At 42.7% G+C, this 14,575-nt stretch overlaps 2 protein-coding genes and 1 long non-coding RNA gene across 5 annotated transcripts in view; 2 read left to right on the top strand and 1 right to left on the bottom strand.

Moving 5' to 3' along the window:
* Positions 1-894, bottom strand: part of WASHC4 (WASH complex subunit 4) — a 39,360-nt gene extending 38,466 nt beyond the window's left edge. For all 3 annotated transcript variants that reach the window (XM_053977289.1, XM_053977288.1, XM_053977287.1), the window contains exon 1: positions 805-894. In XM_053977289.1, coding sequence (XP_053833264.1) covers positions 805-865 — 61 coding nt within the window. In that variant the 5' untranslated portion in view covers positions 866-894. The remainder of the gene's footprint in view (positions 1-804) is intronic.
* A 4,948-nt stretch (positions 895-5,842) lies between these two features.
* On the top strand, positions 5,843-7,192 carry LOC128808230 (uncharacterized). The gene is made up of 3 exons (XR_008437413.1): positions 5,843-5,909; positions 6,043-6,166; positions 7,121-7,192. It is a non-coding gene; the product is annotated as an uncharacterized LOC128808230 (long non-coding RNA).
* Positions 7,193-8,785: 1,593 nt separating this feature from the next.
* Positions 8,786-14,575, top strand: part of ALDH1L2 (aldehyde dehydrogenase 1 family member L2) — a 30,641-nt gene continuing 24,851 nt past the window's right edge. The window contains exon 1 of the mRNA XM_053978039.1: positions 8,786-8,941. Within this exon, the coding sequence (XP_053834014.1) occupies positions 8,786-8,941 (156 nt within the window). The remainder of the gene's footprint in view (positions 8,942-14,575) is intronic.

Raw genomic sequence — 14,575 nt, forward strand, 5'->3', positions numbered from 1 at the left:
CAGTGTGACAACCATATAAGTTCCCTGTTTAGAAACTAGGTCACCTCCACAGGCTGAGTAAAACGTGGATTTTGACGGGCACACGAACCCACCGTGAAAGACTTCAACATCGCCGAAGATCTTATTCAATTATATTTTAAAGGTGAAACCGCAAGTGACCATCCGCCTTCCGTGACAGAGAGCCTTTACCAATGAAAGCTGAGTACAACTAACTGATCACAACATATCTTGATGTGACTTCTCTGCATAACCAAGGAAGCCACTGCAAAAATTTGTGAGCCACGATAAATGACCGAGAAGATAAGAAACACCGTTCCCACGACAAGCCCGGTTCGTGCGAGAAAAGAGAGGGTGGCACAACAGCCTGGCCCTCCCCGCCGCACGGGGGGCACCGCAGGCGACTCCCCCGAGGGAGCAAAGGATGAAGGGCTGGAAAAGCCACTCCCCCACCCCCAAAACAACCCCGACAGCTACGGAGAGGGTGGTGAGAGCAAAGAAGGTCACGGCGGCCGCCCCCCCCCGCAGGCCTGGCCGCAGGGGGACCAGCGCTGGGCTGGCGGCCGGGGCGCGGGGCAGGGTCCACGGGGAGCGCGGGGAGCGCGGGGAGGGCGACCCCGCTCAGCTCCCGCGACTACTTCTTCCTCTTCCTCCTCCTCCCCCCCTCCCTCCCTTTGCCGGCGGGGGATGCAGCGGGGCGGTCCGGGGGGGAGCAGGGTCTGCTCAGCCCGCGCCTCCCCCCGCTCCGAGGCGGCTCCCGCCGCACCCCGCCGGCCCGGCCCGGCCCCGCCCTCCGCGGGCGCTCACTCTGCGAGCCGTCGTCGAGGCGGTCGAACTCCCAGTCCGGGGACAGGGTCTCCAGCGCCATCGCCGCCGACCCTGACAGCGGCCGCCCGGCCGCCCCTGACTCAGGCGCACGGGACTTCCTGCCCCGCGCCCGCGCCGCACGCCGGGAAATGGAGGCGGAGGGGAGCCCGGGCTCCGCGGGGGGAGGCGGGACAGCGCTAGCGCCGCTCCGCCGCCCCTCCCTGCTTCCCTCCCTCCCTCCGCCCACCGCGCCCGGGGGTCGGCACCGGGCGGCGCTGCCGCGGCTCGGAGAGAGCGCGGGGGAGGCCCCGCGGGGCGGGGGGCGCTGCCCGGCTGTCCGCGGCGGGGCGGGGACGGGAGTTCGCTCTCCCCTTTCCTCCGGCCCCCGGCAGCTTGAGCTGGTCGCCGGAGCTTTGGGAGCTTTCCTGCTTTTCGGCCGGGGCTCCAGCCCAATCCCTGTGACACCGACCCCGCAGCTCTGCCAGGCTGCTGGCAGGAGGGAAAGCTCTGCCGCCTAAAGCGTGACAGACCCGCAGCCGCCCCAGCGCTTCCCCTTTCTGGTGCTGGAGGAAGGAAGCGGTGCGAGGAATTGTCCCTGCTCTGGGGCGGTCTGGAGTTCAGGGAGAGTTGCAAAGCCCCCGCTAATGATCCCCCTGTCGTTTGTGGTCACTAGGGCCGTGAGGTACTTATCCACGTGCCACCTTTTTTCTTTTTTCCCAGGACCCTTGGGGGTGTAAAATCAGAGTAAAAATAGAAGTACTTGGGAAAGGGAGAGAAATAACCGTTCAGGGCCATTAGCAGCGACCACAGCATTTTCATTAGCTCAGCAGAATCTGTGGCATCAGCAGAAAAGGAAATGGCTTTCAAAAGCATTATCACCAGGAGCATCGGCAATGTCAGTGGGGAAAAAGCAACAAAAATAGCAACCCGGATGACAGATGTATCAGTAAGTGCAGGACCATCCATAAAGGCTAACTTGGTAGTGCAACAATTCTGTAAATAGCACCTACTTTCTGGTTGCTTTATGATTTAAAGGAAGCCATCCTTTGGAATCTATTGACTTTAGAGTTTCTAGGGATGAAAGATCTGGTTGGTTGAATGATCACGTTTATTGATGATTTTTTCTTACTTAAAGTGCATTCTAAGGGGCCACCGTGGGAAAGAAGAGATCAAATTCAGCTTTGTGTGAAATGAAATAAACAGTGTTTGGAATAAGTTGTTCGTTTGTTTTGTTGGGCTTTGTTTACTGGCGAGAACTCTGATTTGGAACATGTTGTCAAATAATCATGACGTAAATATATCAATACATCTCCTCCACTCATTGGCTCTTATGCAAACTGAAGATGTTCACATTGGGTTTTAGTGGAACCTGAAGGTTAATTGTGCAGGACATTGACAGCTGGCAATGAACACAAGTGCCTCTAAGGAGATGATGAGTATGACACAAAATGAAAACACAACTTATGCTAGATTTTAAGGATCTTGTTCTGTCTGTGTAGCTTTAATTGAACTCAGTATAGCTGCTATATGTTTATTCAATGTGTGTCTTCCAATTTAAAAAAAATGTAACAAAAAAAGGAGGAGTTTTCTTTACAAACTTTCTTTGAAACCAACGCTGTTTCTTTCTGCTGTGTAAGGCTGCACATGAACAGAGGCTTTCAGACTGCTTAAAAAGCAGTTACCAGGCCTTTTGCTCTCCATCCCAGAAAGAGGTGTCCTTCAATTCTGCAGGATGGCACAAGGGAGGAACCTGCAGAACGCTGGCACTTAGTAGGGCCCTCACTTCCCACATCTAAACTGCATTTGTAAAGTAAATATTGCAGGGTTGCTTATTGCAAGGTTGTGAGATCGTCAAAACTGGATGCAAGGTAATCCAGCTGGGTGGTTCTGTGCAGTGGCCACACCAAAGGGTGCACTGTGATCCCCATAGCATAAGTGATGTAGCCCTAATTTTAAATATGAAAAAAATAAAACTATTTCAAAAGAAAATGCATTGAAATATATATATATTTTTTTTTTTTTAATGGAGCAGGAGGCTCCGTAACTGAAAAAAATTTCACAATTATACTCAATTAAGTACACAGGTTAAATTTATGCTGCCATTCATGGTCAGTTTATTTAAATGACTGATAATTGTCTTTTCCTTTGGCTCCCTAGGTGGCAGTGTTTTGTTGCTCACACTGAAATTATTTAGGTCATTTGGAGATTCTGCTAGAATTTCTGTTTTCTCTGAAAATCTGATTTAGACTTTGTCTTGAAGTTCACTGGCAGCGAGACTGGCTTGGATTTGATTGATAAGTTTGCTGGGCTGTCTTATCAGTGAATGACTTTATGCGGTTTGCTCATGTGAAATTACTGACATTTTATAAACAGAGTTTCTGAAAGTTGGGTGACACAGCTTCCATTGTACTAGGAAGCTTTTATGTGATACAAACTCATAGGAATTGCTAAGATTGTTCAAATATCTGTTAGAATCTTCAGGAAATAGAGTAGTAAGAAAATTCTTTAGACTTTGTTTGATAGACTGTGGTTTCAAGGCTGACCATTACTGAACACAGACATAATCAATAAAACAATCACTTCTTTTGGTCAGGCCAAAATGGTCATGAAATGAAATTTCATAATGGACTTTCACAGGAACTGAGTAAAATGTGAACACAAATATGTTCCAGCTGAAATTGCTTGTTACACTTGAGTACTAGAAAAAGTGGATGAGAGAATAAAGTCCAAAATATAGCAGAATTAATATGGTGCTATGACTGTTTTATTTATAAAGTGGTTAGATTTCTATGGATTCATAAATCAACAGGGGCCTGATTCAATGAGGTATTAAAAATCCTTTTACCTTTGAAATAATCCCAATTGGAAATTTCATTCTACAATGGACATTTGGCTGATATTTTAAACAGCATTTCTCTGATATTTGAAACCATCCATCAGATATGTTAACCATCCAAAAAGAAACCATTTTTTCCAAAACAAAAAAAAAAAAAGGCAGAAAGGCAGAAAAGCACACAGATCAGATATTGCTTCTTGTGTACACAGGCAAAGCTCCACCAAGATTGACAGTTAGTAATTACTAACATTGTAACTACTTACAGGAGAAAGAATTTTACTTGCTGTATCTGCAGAAACCAACTATTCTCTATGTTCCTTGTCTGTGGAATGTTTGATACTTAGCTCTGAACATTTTAAATAAAATAAAGATCTTGCTTGAAGTTTTTGTGGCAGAATTCCCAGAAAGGATTTACCATCTGTGCTTTGGAGCTCCACTCCACTAAGATAGCAACAACTTTTGCAGATGTAGTTTCTACTCTATTGTATGGAATCTGAGAGACTTCCATTTATCCATGTGAGTAAGGTGTCTGCACACGTGATAGGTCTTGCCACTTGTTAAAGTGGTGAAATAATCTCCTATCCTCATTAAATATATACCTCCTGTTGATTAGTCTGGAAAAATTAAATGTCAAGTGTAAGGTTCTAAATGGTTAATGTCTAAGACCCTATGGGGGGGGAAAAAACCCAAGTTTTAAATATAAATGTTGCAGAGATAACAGACAAAGTAACTTTCCCATAAAATTTTGCTTCATTAAGTGGAAAAACATGAAATGTTTTTATTGTGTGAAATTTTAGTTGAAACTTGTCATGCAATTAACATACTTAGTGAACAACCATACAAAGCCTTACTTTATTTTTTTTAATTACTCAGTCTTTAAAACTGGGTAAACTTTAAAGTACTCCTGAGGAATTTGAGTCTGAACTATGACCAAATCTTTAATCATCTTGAAAAGCCCCATCAGGGCTGATTTCCAACAACAAAAAGCCTGTGCAGAGCTAATTTAGTTGATTACTGAGTCCCAGGGCATGATTTTCAAAAGAAAGCAAATCCTGGAAGATTCCAAGCAGATTCCCAAGCACTTCAGTATGCACATGCTGTGCAGAACAGTCTTTCCTAATGATCTTGCCAAGTCTTGATGATGTCTTCAAAGACACTGAGTAGCTTCTGCTTCATGGAAATCAACAAGGATTTAAAATATTCAGCTACATGAGGTCTTATATTTGTTCTGTACATTTCTGCACATGCAAACATATTTTGCACATTTTTGCTATTGTACAAGCACATTTAACTCCTGAATGTCTTTGGTGAACATATCCCCCTAACGGTTTTTGCCTTTTGCTGACATATATCTCCTGAAAATTTGGTGACACAAAGGAAAAGGCCCATGCTGAAAAGCTTACCATGGGTAATTGCAGGTTTTTTCCCAAAGCTAAACTTTGGCTTTATGAAAAGAGATTAGAACTGAAAGGAAAAAAAAAACATCAGGAAATGAAAATGAATGTGTAAAGTGTGCTCCAAACAAAGGAAGTACTGGTGCTAGGATATTTTTTCCCAAATGACCAAGAAGTTTATAATTTGCAAGGTACTTCTCTGACTGTGGTACAAAAATTAATGGGCAATACTTTATGTCACTTTTTCCAACAACATAAAGCCCAGAGGAATGCACTGTGTTACAATATTTAACACTGATGTTGGGGTTTACTAGGTCATACAAGACCTATCTCAAAGAGGTCAGCCGAATAATTTTCTGGCTACCAAAATCTTGATAGTAACTATTTGCACTTGAAATTCTACATAGGCAATTTGTTAAGTGGTTATTAAAACCCATTTGTATGAATTCCTAACTGAGGATAATGTGAAGCTGATGGCATGAAGATACCATCTTTGTCTGTGTTTTAGCACACCTTCATGGCCATTCATGTCCCTGCCCCTCTTATTGCTATGAAATCTAAAATAAATCCCACCTCTTCCTTCCCAGATCTTCTTTATATAGCTCTTCTTATATGCTGACAACAGACACCTCCTCTTGTGATGTTTCCCTTTTGTTACCTAACATTGTAGTAGTCTGTGAAGTAAATGGAGGTCTATTGTTTTCTCACTAGGTTAAGAATTGTGTTTGGAGATGAAGATGCGCCAACTAAGTAAACTTTGGTGCTTTACACCTGCATTGTTGTATTGTTGTTGTACTGTCTATGTTGTGTGTGTACAGGGAATAGAGCCACAGGTTATTACAAATTGCTTACCAAGGAAAGCCAGGCATTTTGCCGTAAGCTTGTGTGTCACTGGTCAAATGCCAAGAGTACTGTTCTAGTTGGAGAGGATTTTAAATCATGAACCAGCATTTGAAGTTCCATGAACTTCAGCAATGCTTTAATCCAGTTCCAAACCTTGCATTATAGGACAATTTTGATGCCAGCTGTTATAGTAGAAGTTGACTGCACCCTATTTATTGTATGGAATTAGTGCAGCTTCCATCAAGTCATGGGAATACTACCCACACATTCATTTCTCCTACTGTCAGAGGTAATGTTATCATTCCTTTAGTGAGGACTGTCAATACTTCTTGTTTGAGCAGATCATGGGTTTGCTCAGCTGCAAATGAGCTGTACATGAACCTCTAAAATCCTTGTATTGCCACAACATGACCTATCAAACTGTGCAGTTAATCTTTCTGAAAGAAACTGCCAATTCAAAAAGGAAAACAAGATATTAACAACAGGCATTTCAGAACTACTGCTCCTGCAGTAGTTAAATGATGCATTTTAGTCCAACAAAATGATGAGTTTTAATTGTTTTACTGTACAATTTAAAGAAAGAATATTTTAAAGAAATGTAGCAATGAAATTTTGTAGGTTTTCTGTGAGATAATTGGAAGATATGAAGCTGCATATCCATGAAAGTAGGCAATAACAATATTTTAAGAATAAGTCACAAAGCAAAATCTTTTAGCTTTCTTAATGAAATCTGGAATTACTGCACACCATTCTTTTTAACCCACAGTACTACAGATACCAGAGAAGGAACTTCTTGTACAAACATATTGTCACACTTTGTTAATAGAACTTTTAAGTGAACTTTACTTGTTTAATCTTTAATACTTTAGAGCAAAGAAAGTCACTAACTCCCTTGGCTGATTATTCCATGATCTAATAAATCACCACACACTCCACATGACGCCATAAAGAGAAGAATTTTCACTGAAGCAGAAAAGTACTCCTGTAGCTTTTTCACCCCACAGAAAGAAAAGTTTTGGGTTTAATTTCTGTTTATTCCACTCAGTGCCACCTACATTTATGGGACCACCAAGAGCCTTGAATGAAGGACAGGATATAATTTTACCACATAGGACTAAATCAGGGAATTAATAATGGCATGAGAGTTATAATGCAAGCCCTTGTGTAACTTTACTCTGGGGGGGGATTGTGTTGTGCCAACCCAACTTCCTTGGGGACTGGCACAATTTACCTCTTGCAGCAGCTCTCCATCCTGTGCCCCCTGAACAGGGATGGAACAGCAGGACCACAGCAGTCCTTGTCTTTAAGGTACTTCTCAGCATTTGAAATACCCTGAGGAAGAGATTGGGGGCCTGGGAGTAAAACCCTGGTAGTCACTGTTGCAGTTCTTTTGCAGGAAAACACAAAAAAGGAGTTATGATATCTCACTGAGATATGTATATTTGCATGTCTACTGTATTTTCAACTGTAGTAAGGTGATTGCAGGTCATAACTTTTGCTTAATCATTGCCTCTGACTTCTCCTGACATAGCTCACAACTTGACTATAAGAAATTTTTTTCCATATTTGTCTTCTTTGTTCTCCTGACAGGAATATCATGTATTTCAGTTTATTATGCACCCATGTTCTTTGTGTTGCTGGGGTTTAAACCTGACCTAATTTGCAATGATGCAAATTATTACTGCCATGCTGTCTACTCTTGCTTTTGCTATGCCTGTCCTTTTGGGGGTCATTTTCACTTGCTTTCTGGTCTTTTTAGCACCTTGAGTTGGTCTTTTCAAGATCTTCTCCATACCTCCGACAAGAAGATTTTGTTGTAGCTTCCAAATAATATTGAAATTGGAACACTTTTATTAACAGAACTCAAGAGCAAGATTTTAAAGAAATGGCTAAGTAGAGTGAGCTGCTTTAATAATACTTGGCAAATGTGGTGATATGGATTTCCAGTAAGTCATTGTTTTTTAACCCCATTACTGGCATGAAATAAAGTAAAAAATAAATGCTAATAATCCACATGATCTTTGACTGCCACAGCAGAGTCAAGGGAATGCCTCACCAACATCCTCGGTAGAGAGGGCAAAGGTGAAGCTGAGGGGTTCTGTCCCCTCAAGCTGTAAATGGCTGGAGCACTGCTGGGGACACTGCACACATCTCAGACTGCAAAATGCCACCCGGGTGGCCTCGGTGGCCGTGACTAAATGAAAGGCAAGGAGTGACTGGAGAGGGTGCAGTGGAGAACCACAAAGATGATGAGGGGTCTGGAGCAAGTGCTGTGGAACTGGGGCTGTTTCAGTCTAGAGAAGGCTGAGTGGGGATCTCATTAATGCCTTCAAATATCTCAAAGATGGGGGCTTATAGGGTGGTGCCGGGCTCTTCAATGGTGCTCAGCAACGAGGAGCAAAGGCCATAAACTAAAACACGAGAAGTTTCACCTCAACATGAGGAAGAACTTCTCTACATTGTGGGTGACAGAGCACTCGAACAGGCTGGGAGTCTCTCTCCATGGAGACATTCAAAACTCACCTGGACGCGTTCCTGTGTGACCTGCTCTAGGTGACCCTGCCTTGGCAGGGGGGCTGGACTGGATGATCTCCAGAGGACCCTTCCAAACCTAACGATTCTGTGATTCTGTGACTCCCGTGCTCGCGGGCCGGGAGCCCCCCACGCCGCCCCGCCGGTCCCTGCCCTGGGGCCCCGCGGCAGCAGCGGGAGGACTCGGCCGCCACGCTGGGCTCGGGGAGCAGCGGCGCTCGCCTGGCTCCCCGCCCCTTCCCTCCCCTCCCCTCCCCGCCGAGGCCGCACGACCCCCGCCGCTCCCCGGCGCCGAGGGGGCGGCGGGCGCGGCAGGTGCGGGGCGGCCCCGCTTCCCCCGGTGGCCGCGGGCCCGGGCGGGGTTGCGCCGCCGCGGATGCAGGCGCTGGCCCGGCGCCAGCGACATCGGCGCGGGTTGCATCAGACGAGGCGCTCCGCCGCGGCCGCGGAGCCGGCTCGGTGTTGGCCGGGCGGCCGCAAGATGCTGCGGACAGCACCCCGGCTGCTGCGGACCATCTGCACCACGGCTGCGGTGAGTAGCGCGGGGCGGGCGGCCGCGGACCCGGGTCCCCCGTGCTGTGCCGTGCCGTGCCGAGCCCGGGAGCGAACCGGTCGAGGGTCAACCGCGAGGAGGGGGATGGAGGGAGCGGGTGTTTTCCAGGATGTGATGACTATCGTCTCTGCCGAGGATTTAGCAAAGCCCTGCAGGCGCGGCAGGGTCGGGAAGGGGCTCGGTGTGGGCACAGAGGCTGCATCTTGCCCGGGTGTTCGGCGAGCGGGATCGCAGCCATCATCTGGGCGCTGCATCTTGCAGGGATATGCCTGGAAGCTGCGGGGAACAGGCACCAGCGATGCTGTGATAGTGCCCCGTAATCGTGTGTCAAGAACAATGTGATGCAGCCGTTCTCTGCCTCCCTCAGGCTGGATTTGCCCTGCGAGAAGCTGAAGGCTGTCTTCTCAATTAGAAGGGACCGTGCTCGTTCCCAGTGCCTAAGTGAAGCCCCCCGCTCTGGCCTGTTTCGTTTGTGATCTTCTCATCGCCAGTTCATAGCTCTGGCATGGTGGGCTACTCAGGGTTGAAGTTGGTGGCCTAAATTCCTCTGCACCCCATGGTTTAGTCTTTTATAGCTCTGAGCATTTGTTTCAAGCCATTTTCTTTATGTCTGATTACATATATAGACTGCAGAACTCCTGCAAGGAACCTCTCCCTGAAATCCTTGTCCAGTCCAAATTGTCCAGATGTGTAGGTCTGGCAAATTGTATGAGGCTTGGGGGATTTTTTTCTTCCCTAGAGAATGTTCATTGTTTCGTGTTTGGCTGCTCAGTTTCGTGTGAGGACAGCAATCCTTGGAAGGTATCTGCATGGAAGGCGTTAGAATAAGGAGATTTAACACAAGCCTTTTGGAAATGCAACCAGCAGTGTCAAAAAAAAAGAGAATGAATGAACAGTGGGAACACATTGCCCTGGATGTGTATGTAGATGGGGGCGGGGCTCTACTCAAGGCTTCTATTTGCAGGCGCTGGAATTCAGCACATGTAGGGGGATCACAGTAGAAATAAAGTTGCAGTACTGTTTTTCAAAAGAAGTATCTTTCTATGATAATTTTAAAAAGATAAAACATTAAAATATTTTAGCTTTACTAATTTCTTATGCAAATTAAGTAAGATATTGTAATCTTTTTGCTAATTAATAAGGTTTGTACCCAGAGTAGAAGTTACTAAATCTTATTTTTCAGGAAATTTAATTAGAAGCAATAACCAATTAGTTTAGCAATAACCAATGAAGTTTAGATGCCCATACAAAGGAGGCAGAAACAGAAAATTATTTTTATCCAAATAAAAAATATTCTCCTGTGGAGAGATTTTGTAAGTTTAGACTCCTCTTAGAGAAGAAAATGTAGATGTCAGACTTATCTCCCATTTCTAGGAACTAGAACTTGACAAGATAGTTGCCAGCATTTGTCAGGCTGTCATTTATGCAGTACTTAATTCTATTTGTTAGTTTTATTTCTGTTTAAGTGTTTTGGAGGAAAAAGAGAACCAGAACAGAATCAAACATTAAAATTCTGTATAACTTTTAATGAGCTATTTTAAAATAAATTCCAGTATGGTATCAAGAGATCATATGGACAGAATTTTTAAATACAGAAGTTAAACTTAAATCTGTGGTCTTGTATTGAGGTGGTGAAACACATGTGAACTTTGAGATGCATTGAGCATTCAAGATAAGACTGCTTGTACAAACACTTCTCGGATTTTATGCTTTTACCTTTATCTTATTGTCTTCATTCAAATCATGAGTACTTGAGTCAAGGAAACATTATCACTGTTAATCTGTGTTATGTTATAAACAAAATAGAAAGTTAAGGAAGAAATTAGAAGTTCAGACAGTGAAAACAATAGAATTACAGTAGAGTTAAAACTAATTTCATAAAATCTTGTATTTTGTCAGCGCTGTGATAATAAATATATTATTCTATGATTAGTCATAAAAGAAGGGCCAGATCTCCCTAAGCCACCTGAACTGCATTGTTTACTGTAACTAGGAATTGAATAATCTTACAAAAGTGCAGCAAAAATCCACTCTCATGCTACATGACCATTAACCTTCACATGCATGGTTCATGCAGGCTACATGCCAGGCAACTGCAAAAGGAGTCTAATATTGTTGTGTCCTGGGTAAACAACGCAATGCTGTATAATATAATCTGTTAACATAATTGTCAAAAAAAAAAAAAGTTTAATCTCTGTGTATGTTAGTGATAATGATGAAGTATCCATCAAACACATTATTCAAAATCAAGATTGTTTGGGTGTTCTTTAACAGACTTTCTAAAGTTTCGTGATGAATACTAGCGATGGCACACTGGCCAAAATGTGCCATTTCTGTAAGACAGAAAACACCAAACTCTTTTTCTTCTCTGTGTCATATAGAACTTTCCATTTTAATTGGGTGTTATGTCCACATTAACTTCTTCCACAGAATTTTCCCACTTCCACAGGTCTGACTTATTTTTGGTAAAAATGCTTAAGGAGAGTTTCCAAAAGAAGTTATGAATGGCTATAACATCTCATGTAGCTGTTCCACTGTAATTTTTCAAATAAAACAAAAAATGAAGGACTGAACTTGTGGTCTGAGCATGCAAGCCCTTCCACACAAATTTTTTCCTTTTTTTTTTTTTTTAACTCAGTAGAAATCCTGTTCGTGGCTGACTTGTGGGTACCATTCAGTGGAGAGAGAACTCAAGAATCACTGGTTGCAGTGACCAGATCCATCTTGCGCTTGAAACCAGTCCCCATTTGAGTTACTTTCTGGAAGTGTGAGGCAGCAAAGTGTGATTTACTGCCAGACTAATGTTTTTATTCACTACAGAATTTCCCCCTCTGCAATCTTCTCAGTCTTGCCAGTTTCATTTTGGATTTGGTGGGGTTTTTTTACTTGTTATTCATTTGGGGACTATGCTCTCTCTTTGTTTCTCACTATTTATTGATTCGGTTCCACAGCTAGCACAAATTAAATGTGTGGCTTTACTGAAAGTATGTTGGTTTACAGCGACTCATGATTTGGTACTGGAACTGCTATGCTATTCCATGTAGTATGAGAATCAGATTTAATCACAGGGCAACATGAACTGAAAGTGTAGGAATAGAGGGTGCATATGTTATTAACACTTTGTGAAAAAGTAACTCTTTAAGTGGTGATAAATTTGGACTTAAAATTACAAGAAGATTGTCCAAGTATCAGAAAAGCAGCAGAGTACAGAAGTGAATACGTTAACAATGCTTTGAAAAGGAGTTTGGGTAGATTTATAAACGCAATCATATGACATGATTTTTTGTGATGGCAGAGGAGCAGATTCATTAGCTAAGAAGATCCCTTCCAGCCTTGTGTTCTTACTGAGAAATGTTAACAAAAGGGCAGAAGTAGAATAAGTAATTCTCATTTGGACTATTTTTAATGTTTATTCAATATACTAGTTGGACACTAGTTAGCACACTACAGAAATCAGAGGATTTCATACTATCCTAAACATGTTCAGTGATCCAGCAGGTTAATCTTTGTCCAATTTGCCTGCTATAGTTAAAATACTTGGGAAAAAATCTAATAATTGTTTTTTGTAGTGCAGCAACATTTCTACTCTAAAAGACATTTGTCATAAAGCATTGATAATGAGCACCACCTGCATCAGTTTGGCCTTGCTGGATAAGGATTGCAAGGCTAAGTCGTAGTTCAGAACAAGGTCTTGTCTTTTTTAAGAACAAAATAGTGGACTATTTGAGGTATAGCTGCCAGCAGTGCAGTGTTGGTTTGTAATATTATCATCACCAGTCTCACAGACATTTTTTACCAGCCAATTATAACAGTCTGATTTTCCAAGGGCCTAAGTTATGTCTACCTTTGCATCTTACTGCTTGTTTCTACTGCAGTGGCACTAGTGCTGAGTAATGCTGCAATAGAGGATAGTTTTACTGTGCAGTTTCATTCTCAGGGAAAATATTGTCTCTGGTACAAATAATTATCTCTTATTGTTTTATATTAAAAAAAAAAACACCCCACACTTCAATATTCCTGTAATGGAACCTATCAATTCATAACTCCCTTTTCTAAAGCCAGCTGCACAACAAAAATGCAACCTGAAACCAGTAAAATACATCCATGATATGTCAGTTGTGAAATGAATTGCACTGGATTGTGGTTTTGAGTAACCTGTTTTTCAGGACATTTCTCTTTGTCATATGACTACAGACCATTTGTTATCCAGTCAATAACCCACTCAGTCAAAGTATTCTCATGTCCCAGCACCCTAAGAAAGGAAGGAGGAGGGAGGAGATAAACATACAAGTGCCAACTTACAGGCAAAATAAATGTCAGTGTTTAAGACATTCATAGAGTGTTTTGATTCCTCTAATGGGTTATAAGGAAAAAATGGAAGTCAATGTCCAGTTGTGAAAAATGAAGTTAAGAACAAAGGTGAGAAGTGTGTGTATTTATTTCCTACCTTTCATTCAGGCCTCCTAAGAGGAGGGATCTGTATGGTTTGAGTCTAGGAACAGTTTGTGCCAGATTCAGCTTTGAGGAAGGTAAGTTTTCTGTTTATTCTGTGTGGACCTTTCCTTTTTAACCAGGTCTGATAGTCCATTTGTTTTTCAAAGGTTTCCAGTTTTCATTTTCCAAAAGCTGACTAAAAATGCAAAGACAGTGCATATAGAGGCAGTTCCACCCTTCTGCCACGTTTCCATGCTCATTCCTGCTGCCCTGCTGACCCTCTGTTAGGACTCATGGCCGTGCTATAAATTAGACCAGTGAATAGATCCAGTTATGCATAAGCTGCATTTTTCATGTCGGTGCCTGCTCACTTTAGTACCCTAATGGAGTTCTTGCAGCTACAGGAGTACCAGTTCTGGGATAAAGGAGGTGTTGGAGGTGAGGGACTGGAGGTAGGGTGGGAGAGGAGCACAACTGCCACATAAATCTAAAAAGACTCTGAAGGAAAAAGTAGTTTTCGCAGGAAGAAATCACTTGAAAAACATAGCAATATCTAATATTCTGATGTCATTGTAGTGTTGTGATTCTAACTATCATAAATTAAAAAAAAAAAAAAAAAAAAAAAAAGTTGAGGTGGTTACTTGCACCTGATATGCCTGAAGAAGCTTAAATCATATGTCCAGTGTACTAGGATCCAAATGCAGCAGGCAGTGGAAGTCCAGCAAGGGAACCTCACCTTTAGCACCTTTATTTGCTTGTAGGAGGATCAAATGGATGATCATCACCTTTAACTTGGCAGGAACAGTGCAAGTTTGTCTTCTTTAGCCTATACATGTTAACCACAAATAATACACCTCTGTTTAATTACAGGGATTTAGAGGGCATGTTCCAGACACATGAATTATGCCTAGAAAAATGTTTTATGTATGTTTCAAAAAATGGATTTTCACTTCTGACTATGGATAAGATTATGGAGCCTCTCATAAGAAGCAGTGGGTGGTCAGTCTAATGAAAATTCTAAAAAAGCCATATAAACATCAGTGACAGTATCAGATGATACTTTCATGTGAAGTATGCTCTCTCTGAATTGTATGTTACCTGTCATTAATCTAAACAAAATTATTATTATTTCTTCAAAGGTGATTAGGTTAGAAAAGACTATTCCATTTTATATCAGAC

Source organism: Vidua macroura, chromosome 5, assembly GCF_024509145.1.
Source record: "Vidua macroura isolate BioBank_ID:100142 chromosome 5, ASM2450914v1, whole genome shotgun sequence".
NCBI classification, from domain to species: domain Eukaryota; kingdom Metazoa; phylum Chordata; class Aves; order Passeriformes; family Viduidae; genus Vidua; species Vidua macroura.